Source organism: Apteryx mantelli, chromosome 5 (genome assembly GCF_036417845.1).
Source record: "Apteryx mantelli isolate bAptMan1 chromosome 5, bAptMan1.hap1, whole genome shotgun sequence".
Taxonomy (NCBI): Eukaryota; Metazoa; Chordata; class Aves; order Apterygiformes; family Apterygidae; genus Apteryx; species Apteryx mantelli.
In genome coordinates this window covers 10,195,562-10,207,043 of record NC_089982.1, presented here as the reverse complement: position 1 = coordinate 10,207,043, position 11,482 = coordinate 10,195,562, and the positions used below count along the sequence as shown (strand labels likewise).

The 11,482-nt window shown below is 46.9% G+C and overlaps 1 protein-coding gene across 3 annotated transcripts; it reads left to right on the top strand.

Moving 5' to 3' along the window:
• The first annotated feature begins 2,763 nt into the window (after nucleotides 1–2,763).
• On the top strand, nucleotides 2,764–10,690 carry AREG (amphiregulin). 3 transcript variants are annotated; one of them, XM_067297062.1, is made up of 6 exons: nucleotides 2,764–2,812; nucleotides 2,970–3,152; nucleotides 5,802–5,985; nucleotides 6,434–6,592; nucleotides 8,375–8,477; nucleotides 9,417–10,690. In XM_067297062.1, exons 1-5 carry the CDS (start codon nucleotides 2,770–2,772, stop codon nucleotides 8,460–8,462), a joined length of 657 nt encoding a protein of 218 aa, XP_067153163.1. In that variant the 5' UTR covers nucleotides 2,764–2,769; the 3' UTR covers nucleotides 8,463–8,477; nucleotides 9,417–10,690. The 3 variants fall into 3 exon arrangements, with proteins under 3 accessions (XP_067153163.1, XP_067153164.1, XP_067153162.1); XM_067297063.1 differs by lacking the exon at nucleotides 8,375–8,477; XM_067297061.1 differs by having other exon boundaries at nucleotides 8,375–10,690.
• Nucleotides 10,691–11,482: the final 792 nt, after the last annotated feature.

Sequence of the window (11,482 nt, the reverse complement as noted above, 5' to 3'; positions counted from 1 at the left end):
AGGGCTTTGTCCAGCTGAGGCTTGGGAACCTCCAAGGATGGATGGGGTTCCCACGGCCTCTCCAGGGACCTGCTTCAGGGTGGTGCCACCCTCCTAGTGACACCTTCCCTAACGTCCAACCTGAGCCTTCCCGTTCACAAGTTGTGCCCTTCACCCCTTATTATGTTTTCTGCACGCTGAGGAGTGTCTTACCTCACCGTCCCAAATGTACTGGCCACAGTTGGCAGAAATAGGTCATAGATACTAAAGGAAAAGGGCTCTTATTCTTTTGCCATGGCCACCAGCAGTTCTGAACCATTTCCATGGAAATGCTTTAAGAAGAGTTTTCTGAGCTGTATTGGCGTATGCCAAACTGCTCATTTTTCTTTAAGGAAGAAGGAGGGGCAGGAGGAAGTCAGTTAAATGTTTGACAAATTTGAAACGTGCTGAGCCAAATTCCTTGCTTCTGTCAGTCAGTGAAATGGAGCCATTGGTTAGAGATTTGAGGAGAGAGGAAATGTGTAGTGAGTCATATGGATATGTTGGATATGCCATGTTTGGTTTCTAAACAGTACAGGTAACACAGCCAATTACACTCAGGTCATTTACCCTTTCCCCCGTTGAAAGCCTCTATTTTCAGTTGCTAAGGAGTTTGCCAAGCATGGCTGCTTGGGCTGAAATATTCAATGCTACATATGTTCTTCAGACTAAATTTAAAAAAGATTACTTGGAAATGTTTCCAGTAAATCTTTCTCTCAGAAGAAGGCCAGGAGAAGTACTTCACTTTAATAGTAGCAAAAAAAGAAAATTCTGTGGAGAAGTTGTAGTCCCATCACTTAGCTTGAAACTGTCAGGTGAGCAGGGAGAAAAACTTTCATCTTATGAACCTGTCTTTGGCTATTTTCACAAAACAAACTTAGTTTTGTCTTGCTGCCTTCTTTACCTTTGGAAAAGGTCCATTCACACACACTCAGTCTCTGTTCAGGCCAGGCCTCGGGACTTACAGAGATAATGGGAAGGAAACAAGCCTGAGCTGGAAAGGAGGGAGCCAGATCAAGCCCTAGGTTGCCCCCAAATGATGACTGAGCCATAGCCCTAGGGCATGGAAAACAAGCAGAAAAGCAAGGATTAGAAAAAAGAGTCAGCTCTCACTTAAGTAAAATCTGTATCATTGCGCATATGCACAAAGGGGCTGATTTAAGTTTGCCAAGGCATTCTGTCATAGGTTAATGTCCAAGTGCCTGATCTGGCAACTTCTTTTACAGAGTGCTTGGATTTAGCTTCCTAAGATTTACCAATTCCAGGGCACTCAGCAGGGAACCTGGCATGACCCTGAAAGCTGAAAGATGAACATGTCCCCTGTAGCTGCATATCCTCCTTTGGCATGTGTAAAAGAGGGGAGAAGGTTCAATGACTGAGCAACTTGGATCACAGCCACCTTAAACAAAGGCTCTGTCAGCTTTCTGAGCTGTAAATAGCATTCCAGCCCCTGTCAATCAGAAGGTCTTTGGCTAAGTATCCTATTACATAGCCATTCCACCCTCTTCTGCTTCTTCAGTCAGGCATGCTCTTGCCTTGCAGCCGAATCCCTGGGGGGTAAAATGTTGCTCTTGCAACTTCCCCCCCATTCCCCCCAGCAAGGAACCTGAGACAAGCCATACGCACAGAGCTCTCCTGGCACAAATCCTTGGGGCCAAACCTTTCCATGGCTTACACAGGTGGAAAGGCCCAGCTTTCCTTGCTGGGCCTCACCGGGCACTCTCTGGTGCCGCCTGTGGCACCTCCCGCTTGCTTGAAGGGGCTTCTTGCTTCCCACTCGGGATCAGCACGTTACAACCTGTTGCCCTAGTTTTTCTCCCCTAAACGTAGGTCTGCTTTGAGCTTTTTTACACAACAGCTCAGTAGACTTGGCCGTGGCAAGGCACCCTTCACTAGGGGCTACAGTGGCAATTATGAGCCAAAGTGCCCCCAAGGAGCACATTCGCCTCTGCCTGGATGCATGCCCACCCTCCTCTCCTCTACTTACTCAGTCATTACTCATGTGCCGCTTGAACGAACACATACGGACTGAGGCTAAGGCTGATCGCTGCAGGTATTGACGAGAAATATTTCTGCCATTATCTCACCCACTTCCTCTCTGAGGAGTAGGGGAAGAGAAGGTAGAGCAAAGGGCAGAGTGACCAGACAGGTGTGCCCACGCAATAAACTCCTTGTGTCTCTGTGTACGCACATTGCCATGGCAACTCTGTGCAATGTTTTACCTCCATGGCTAAGATCCCACCGCAAATCCTGAGGAGGAAGGCACAGATGGCGGGCAAAGAGATACTTGTGACATGCCCCTTCCGGCCCCAGCAGTCTGACAGAGGGTCCCCCAAAACCTCGTTGCCAGGGCCCCATCGGGACCCCCGTCTGCCTGCAGCCGCTGCCTACGGGGCCCGGCAGCGCCGCTTCCCCTCCCGCCCGGGGTCACCACCGCCTCCCGGCGCCCGTTAGAGCCGTTGGGGGCGGGGGGGGGGGGGGTCGAGGCGAGGGGCGCGCGCAGCAGGGCGGCAGGTGCGCGTGCACCCACCGCCCGCCCCGCCCCGCCCCGCCCGTACCTGCCGCGGGGCGGCGCCGCGCCGCCCCGCCCCGCCCCGCTGACGGCGCTCTACGTACGGGGCTGGGAGCCGCCGCCGCCTATAAAGCGGGCGGCGGCGGCGAGCGGCTCCTTATGGAGCGCTGCGCGCCGCCGCCGGGTTTCGCGACAGCCGCGTCTCTCCCTCTCCGCGCCGCCGCTTCCCGGGACCGCCAATGCGAGCTGTGGCGCTGCTCGCCGCGCTGGCCGCGCTCGCAGGTGCGTGAGGGGTGCGCGCGGCGGCGGCGGTTGACGGCCGTTGGTGGGGGCGGCGCGCGCGGCTTGGGGGGTGGGGGGGGGATGTCGCGCGGCGACCGTTGGGGCGGCAGTTGAGGCGGCGCGTGACCCCTGCCCACGACGCCATCTCCCCTCACAGCGTGCCGGCTTGCCGCCGCGTCCTCGGCCAACGCCACGGAGCCGGAGCGGCGCAGAGCGCCTGGCCCGCGGGAGCCCCTGGCCCGCGTGGGCGAGGCGGTTTCGGCCGCCGACTACGAGGAGGATGAGGAGTACGAAGAGGCGGCGCCCGTCCACCAGTACATCGTGGACGACCTGATCCGAGGTGAGTCGGCGGCCCGCCCCTCGCGGCGGGAAGGGGCCCGGGCATGCGGGCCGTCCTCTCTCTGCGAGCTGCCGGCTCTTTCCGCCCTAGCTCTGCTGTCAGGCTGCTACATCTGGCTTGTCGCGTACGGAGCAGAAGTGCCTTCCTTCTTGAAGCTGTTGCGTTAAAACTATGCTGATGGGGATGATAAATTAATGTGAGTGGAGTTAGGGTGTGTGAAAGCTGCAGATTAGCCGAGTGCCTGCAGTACTGCTGTTTGGATAAACCTGAAAGAAGAGGTGCAATAGGCACTGCCACCTGCCTAGTATGAAACTATTGACAGGATTTCTGGGTACTGCTTGGCATTAAAGGTGGATTTTTGATCAGGTTGCCTCTCCTGTATCAAGGCTTTTCTGGGTGTTTTCTCGTTGTTGGCTAGTTTGGGTTGAAGTTGACTAAAATTTCTTGGGGGCAAGCAAGCAAACAAACCCCCAGAGTGTTCACCGAAGTGTTTATTGCAGCATCTTTTGGGCAAGACTGTTGTCATAGGTATTGTGAGAATTTGTTGTGAATTGGCTACTTGTAAACTCTCAGGAGATCTGAATGGCCCAACTGACTGGTAATCATATGGGGATGGGAGGACCTCTTCGCATCTGGCCCAAGCACAGTTGTGTAAGATAAACTGTATGGGGTGAGGCTGAAGAAGTACCTGTAAGCGACTTGCCCATGAGCAGACATCCACAGACTGACACTGTGGTCATCCAGGATAGGGTCTGGCTGCTGTTTTTCCTGCAGAAACACCCAAGACTTGAATGAGAGTGGAAGAACTCTTAGGTGTTAGAGGGACCATGCTTCAGATGCTCAGTTTGGGGTGTTTAGGGACTTGTGCTGAAGTTTTCAGCACAAGTTCAAGATGTGCAGGGGAGATAGGAATGTCAAAGTTCTTGAGCAGCTTGGGCTGTAAAACCACTGGCTTGGTAACTTAAGTCTTCTATAACTACATAGAAAGCAGGGCTGTTATCAGAGGTGGTTGGTTTGTAGACGAGCTCTTCTACTTGGCATGAGGTTTATCTGTGAAGCCTTCAAGGTGTTATGATTCAACTGGGGATGGTTTTCTTTACTGTGCAGCTTGCAGACAGGGACACTGAGATCAAACTAACAGGCTGACCCTTGAAGAGAGATGAATGTGTGAACTGCCTCAGCTGTGAAAGTGTGAACTAAATATTAAGTCTAATTGGACAAAACAGGGACCTCAAGAGTCAGCAGCAAGTTCACATGTCTAGGACAGGAAATCTGGCTGCAGGAACAATGTTCCTCATTTGCATATTAATATAAATTATACCATTTGAATCAGACCTCTGGTTGCTGAAGGCATTTTTGCTTTTAAGTAACTTCAAGCCAGGCTTGTTGCTCTGGAACTTAAAATGATCAGCTGTCTAGACTACAGCCAGCTACACCTTGTTTGTTGTACAGGATATCTTGCCACTAGAAATACAGGGTTATGAAGTAGTCAGATCAAGTTGCATCCTATTGTGGTGATTGCCTATATGCAGAGTGTTTTGGGGAAAAGAATAATCCAGGAGTTAGTTTAGTTTTGTCTGTACAGCACAACAGAAAAATAACCAGCTTGAAGAATACTGCTAAGAGCCCTACTGTTATTGAGACCTGTTGAAACTCAATTGGTTAACTGTTACTCCTGTCCTATTCCTGAACTGAAACACCTTGCACTGAGAAGACTTCCTTTTCATGGCTAGTGTAAAAGGATGGTCTGTGCAGAGAGCCAGCGTTTTACTGGCTTGCTGTGTAATAGTGTTTTTAGCTTTGAGTGCTGTTAGGTGGCTATGGTGCTGAAGACCCTTAGTCATTGGCTGGCTTTAGCTTGTCCTTTGAAGTGAAAGGAAGAGTGCCCTTCCTTTAAACTCAGAGTTAAGTCACCAGCCTTTTAAACCACACTCTTATAGAGGCTTGTTCTAATTGAGATAATGAGGGGCAACAGTAAGTGGCAGAACAGTCTGACTCTTGTGGAATAAGCTTTCAGCTTTCAGTCCTTTGGAGCGCTTGGCATCTCTCTCAAAGTAGGAGAACTGGAAACAAACTATCTCCTTGTCTACTGAAGACAGCACTGCAGGTTGTTTGGGAGGAACAAGTATGCTAACTGGGATTGCAGGCTGTCTTGCCTCTACAAGCGCCCAGGACTATCTAGCAACTTAAAATACCTTTCATCACTGATGCAAATAGAGTTGAGAGCAATGGAGGCTCTTTGCCTTTTATTTGAGTCCATATAAAACAACTGGATGGCTTTGCTCAAGGTGAATTCATAATGCGCTTTCTGGGTCTTTGCTTGAATCTGTGCAGTTGCACTGAGCTATTTGATCCATGTGGAATGCTGCAGTCCTTGCAGTCTGCTATTCTTCTCTGGCAGCCCTCTCAGCCCATCTTCTTGTGCTGCTGTCTGAATTGCGCAGGACTTAATGGTGGCAGAATTTAGCTTAGTAATGAGCCTCTAAACTTGTTGCCCTTTTGCTGGATGCAAAATGCCCATCAGTGTGCTCACTTGCATCCTATATTTCCTAGTCAGGTTTTTGTCGTGACCCCCAAATAAAATTATTCCATATTAGCAGAAACTAGCTCTTTAACTTTGCTAGACTGAATCATCTTGTCCTTTTTCAGTTGAACCTGTGGTTAAGCCCAAGCCAACAAAGAGGGGGAGTGAGAAGAATGCTGGCAAATCAAGAAGGAAGAAAAACAAAGGGAAAAACAAAAAGAAAGGGACTCCATGTGAAATGGAATACAAAAACTTTTGCATCCATGGTGAATGCATATACCTAGAACATCTCCAAACGGTGACCTGCAAGTAAGTTAAAAGTACCTTGTGAGTTGCATGTGGTTTGCATGAGCTGGTATCATATGAGGGCTTAGAGGAAAAATCAGTGTCAACTTGGCATAGATCCATCTCCTGCAGTATTTTGACTGAGAATCTTTCTGCCATGTAAATTAAGTGATGATGGAATCTGAGATGCATAACAAGCCACTGAACTCATCAGTTGGTTATAAACTCAAACCAGAAGAATGAAAAGGTGTGTCTTCCTGGAACATCACGCCCAAACTAATCTTGACTTGTTGAAATGCTGACAAACCTTGTGCTAGAGCAGAGACTGCATGTCATGAACATGCTCTAAAACTCTCACCTAGAGATTCATGTGAAACTGAAGATGTCTAAGTCAAGTTTGAGTGTGTGTGGGTGTCCTTGGCTCCAGACAGCACCGGAGCTGATAAGAACTTGTGTTGGTGTTTGCTTTCAGGTGTCATCAGGATTTTTTTGGTGAGCGCTGTGGTGAACAGTTCATGAAGACTCAAAGGAAGAATGATGTGGCAGACTACTCGAAGACTGTGTTGGTGGTGGTAGCTGTTCTGCTTTCAGGCGTCAGCTTCATTACTGTACTTATCATTGTGATAGTGCAGTAAGTATTATTCTCTTTGTTTGCCTAGCTTGAGGAGGGCTTGTGTCCAGTACTGCCAAAATGTGCATGGCTTATCTGAGTTACCTATGCAGAAAACTTCCAAAAAGGTTGAGTTGCTCTTCAAGCTTGGATAAGCCCTGAGGGTAGAAGTGAGATCTAAGATGTTGAGAAATTGATTTTTTTCACTTATCCTTTTTCATGATTGGATGTGGGCAGCCTGTGACCTGTCCTCTAAAAGAAAAGCCTTTCTGCTCTTGCTGTAATAAAGATAACTATAGTGGTTCAGGACATCAGTAGGAAATGGAGGAGGAATGTTAATGCTGATGCAATGGAGTGCTTTCCCTAATGCTTGTGGAGAAGAAGCCTATGAGGAGTAATGTAATTGGCTCTTGTACTGCTATTCTCCAACACCTGGGTACACAGCTGGAGGGCAGGAAACAAAGCTCCAACTGTCCATTTAATAATGGAGCTTGCTGTGCTTAGATAGTTATATTGGGGGAAAACCAAATGGGGGAGAAAGTACCATTAGTACCAAGTATTGTACTGCTTATAAGATTGAGGAAACAAGAATTCGAGAATAACAAACTAGTTACCTGCCATGCTGTACTGCCAGCAGAATCTGGGCTCCTGCTGCAAATTAACTGAAAGAGTAGTTCTGGGTGGGTACTTCAAGCTGTGCATAAAATTCTTCTCTTGTACCTGGTAACAAGCAATATGCAATATGCAAGTACTTGACTTGCCTACCTGTGCCTCTGCTCTTTGTCCGTGTGTTCTCCAGGACTTGGGTGGATGTTGGTAGTCTGCTCTGGAAATCTGACTTCAGTGTTATCTGAATATAGGAACAGTCCTCCAGTTCTCACCTTGCAGCTCTACCACAGCAGAGCTTGGGATAATGGAGGTGCAACTCAAAAGTCCAGTCTAATTTTAGATCTTGGCAAAGTAAATGAACTGAATTGGGTACATGCTGTACCCTTTCCTGCAATTCGGGGAAACAAGGTGTGCATTTGTCACTTTACTGTTGCTTCATAATTAGATCTGAACTTGAGGAGTGCTGGGAAGAACATTGGCTGTCTGAACAGTGCTTTTCATTCCTCGTTGCTATGAGAAGCAACCAGTTCTGTAGTGCTGTAAGAGCAAGAAGCAATTATCATTAGGTTCTAGAGCGATCCATGTAATAGGATTAAGTTTGATTCAAGCTCTGAATTCTCACAAGCTTGAATCATGATGCTCATTTATCTGTGCCTCCTTCTAAAGAAGCTAGGTGGTCCATCTGGAACACTTCCTAGACAAGAGTTGAGAAACAGAAATTGAGTAAGCAGCTTTCAGGGTGTTAAAGGGACACAAGCACTTGAAGGTCCCTGCTACAAGCAGGGCTCTGCTGGCAGAAGGAAGAAGGCAGTCTGGTCTTGGAAGCTGGTTGTTAAAGCCACCAGGAAATCTGACTCAGCAGTGCTGCCCTGTGCCCCAGAAAGTCTCCTGGTCCTTCACTCAGCTTCAGCAATAGAGCCTCTTCTTGCTACTTAATCAGGCTTGAACCAGGAAGCCCTGGCTCTGTGTGGTTAAACTGCCTGCGCATAGTCCAGAGACACCTTGATGTTATTGTCAAATACTGCTTGTTGCCAAATGTTTGAAAAACTGTCTTGCTTGAAACTTCCTTGTGCTGAGGAATTGCTTGAGGATTCAAAGGACATGAGTCTTAACACTGCAGAGGATGTGTGGGCTGGTAACAAGAGAATGTATGTCTAGGTTCAGAATGACCTCTAACATGCCCTAATTCCACAGGGTGAGGAAAAAGTGTCCTCAGTATGAAGAAAAAGAAGAAAGGAAAAAACTTCGACAAGAAAACAGAAATGGCCATGTTGGTGTGTAAATGAGGAGAAAGCAGGTATGAAAGCTGACCTGTAGCTCCTTCCAGTCTTCCCAGACTGGTGTTATGCATATGAGAAATGCATGCATGCTTTGCAAAACCAGTGTTAGCTTTTGCTTGACACTAAGTGCCTTGAAACATGAAGATTACATATAAATGACTTGGTAGCTCTCTGGGTTCCCAGACCCACCTGAGGTCAGAGTTGTGTGAATTCTTTCAACTTTAACAGTATTGATGGCTTTCTGGCTCTTATCTTAATCCAAGAGAAGGTGAGAATAGAAAGCTGTACTGAGATTAGTAGAATTTCTTTGGAAAAACTAATATCTGGGCAGAGGTGGTAGATTGCAAGAAACTGCAGCAGACTTCACATCAGAGGAGATGGTGCAGCAGCCAGGTGGATGGCTGGGCCTCAGAAGTACTGAGCATGTTTGCCTTTTTTTCCAGGGCATTAAAAAGCTTGCAGTGCTTACAGCTGTAGGCAAAGAAAAATTTGCAAACTTGTGGAGCACTGTATATAGCCCCTCAACCAAGTTGCTTACTCTGCTCACAACTGAGTGCAAAAGCTCCTTGATCTGCAGATTCCTCTTGGGAGAAATGTGCCTTTCAGTGAGGGAGCAAGTTGGCATCTTTCCTCCTAGCAAAAGCATTAACACAAGAAATGCAAGGGCTCTCGTTGAACAGGAGTATCCTACAAACTGAAGGAAAAACTAGAAAGGGCCCTTGGGGAAAAATCGTGGCTTGCAGTTCTCTTTTGCTTTCCTGCATGTCAACTACAGAGCTTGGCTTTATCCAGTAATGCTTGCTGTGTCTTTCTCAACTTGTCTGAAGCTAAAGAATTTCTAGTGAAGTGTCCCTGTGCGTGTGCACATCTGTACCTTGGATGTATTTGGACTTAGTTCTAGTGCAGAGTGCTCATGTCTTGGGTCATGACTAATGTGCTTGGTCTGCCCCTTACAGAACAATTCTGATGTGGCCACTGCCAAGCTGCAGGGTAGCTCTGGCTACCTGACACATCCACCTGGACTCTGTGGGCTGGAGCTGTTGCCCCTAAGCCCTGATTCATCAAGACAGGCTGCTGCAAGTACATCTCCAACATGCCACTTGCTGCTGAATAACTTGCTGGGGAAGACAGTTACTGCTACATCTTGGCACAAAAATATGCAAGGAGCTGCCACTATGGGGTAGAGGACTTGCTATCAAGACCTGCTAGAGGCTACTGCTACTGAGCCTTATCTGATCAGTACTGGAACTCCAGTTTCTGCTGTTACGTGGATGGACTTTCTTCTGGTTGTGAGTCTCCTTTGACAACTTTAACTCCATGGGAGACAACTTACTGTGGCTTTCAGGAATGTGCAAGGTGGTGGGGAGAACCTTCTCTTCCTTCACCCTGAAGTTAGAAAAAGAGCAAGCTCTGGATATCTTCTCCCACTAGACCTCAGTGGGCAACACCTAATTCTGCTTTTGCTGAGCTCCCTGTTGGTATCGGCTTCAAAGAATTTTGTCTCTAGTTATGACTTGAAAGGTGTTGGTGATGGATCTTTGTCAGCCACACCTGGGTTCTGTTACTGTACATGTGGAAAGCAATCCCTTTGAAATCAGTAGGACTGACTCTGTGAGTGGACCTATCCATTTGCCTATGTGCTAACCTGAGTTGAAACTAGTCTCCTCAGGAGGCTGAGACAAATATGGAATCTGAAGCCTTGTATCTGAAGGAAAAAATCCATGCTCAAACAAGCTGATGAGCCAGGACACTAGTGTTAAAGCATCTGTCAATTAGCTATGAACACAAAGCTACTTCTGTTATCCAGATATTCCATGTTGCTTTGAGCAGCACTGGAAGTAAGAGAATGGTTTGAATCTGGTCAGTTGAACTTGACCAAGAACCTGTCTCTCTGAAGAACTAAATTCATGTACTGATACTCTGCAAGCAATGGTCTGTTGTGCTCTACCTTCTGGTGCGAAGAACTTGACTTACCTCAGTCCCTTCTGGCCTAAGTGTCCTTAGTTTCTTGAACTGTCCATGCCATCTTGAGCACAGAGTATTGAATTCAGTTTTTTCTTGGAAGAATGTCTTCTGTTTAAACAGAGTGGAATTCTTCTGTTAGCAGAGCAACACCATTAAATGTCAAGTCATATCTGGAAATATGTAAATATTTATTACTGTATTTAATATTTAATGTTTCCATAACAAACTTATTTATTTTATAATTAAACTTTTTAAGTAACCTTCACATGATTTTTTTTCTTGCGCTCAAGAATACTTTCAGACATCTCGGTCTAGAGCTGTGTTTCTCTAAGCAGAATTTAAACACTCTTCAGAGCACAGAACAGGGCTGGGAAGAACTATAGCATGGTGTCAAATATGAAAGCTCAATAGCGTATGCACAAGAGTGCAAGCTGTTAACAGCAATGTGCAAATGCAAGATCTATTTGAACAGGAAGTCCATTTAATCTTCAAATTACTGGACTAGAGGGGCCAAGTAAGTTACTTCCCTGGAAGCAAAGTCTTGAACTGAAGTTAGAACAAATGAATAGTCCTTTGCAGTAGAATGAAAAGCTGGGAATCTTGAACAGGAGTCTTTGTGTAGTCAGAGTGAATTTGGACAGCAGCTTGAAACTTCATTTTACGTAAATGAGGAAAAGCAGAATAGCTTCAGGCTAATGACTTCCTATCCATAAAGGGAGTCTTGGCCTGCAGTCTTCCTTTGATTACTGTACATCCCCAGGTAACTATTAGCCCAACTCTGTGCTGGTGTCCTTTAAACACCTCCAAGGCTGAGCTGGGGTCTGAGGTCAGTTTCCTAAAAGTAAGTATCACAGTGATGAGGTCTACATTAAAGCCATCTTTAAGAGGAAAGTTCAAGAAACTTGTTTCGAGGCCCTACTGTAAGAAGGCTTTCTACTGTGGCTTACCGTGGGGCAGATTGGACGGGAAGAATGATTTGCACAGGAACTAATGTTGTATTCTCAGTGCATGAGTAGAACAACCAAGACTTGGTTGTTTTGGCCTCTTGACTAAGCCT

What these genes read in the sequence shown, in the direction of transcription:
- AREG (XM_067297062.1), top strand. Translation starts at nt 2,770, where the DNA reads ATGCGAGCTGTGGCGCTGCTCGCCGCGCTGGCCGCGCTCGCAG. An exon ending in CGTGGACGACCTGATCCGAG is followed by an intron (nt 3,153 to 5,801) that starts GTGAGTCGGCGG and finishes GTCCTTTTTCAG; the next exon opens with TTGAACCTGTGGTTAAGCCC. An exon ending in CTTATCATTGTGATAGTGCA is followed by an intron (nt 6,593 to 8,374) that starts GTAAGTATTATT and finishes CTAATTCCACAG; the next exon opens with GGTGAGGAAAAAGTGTCCTC.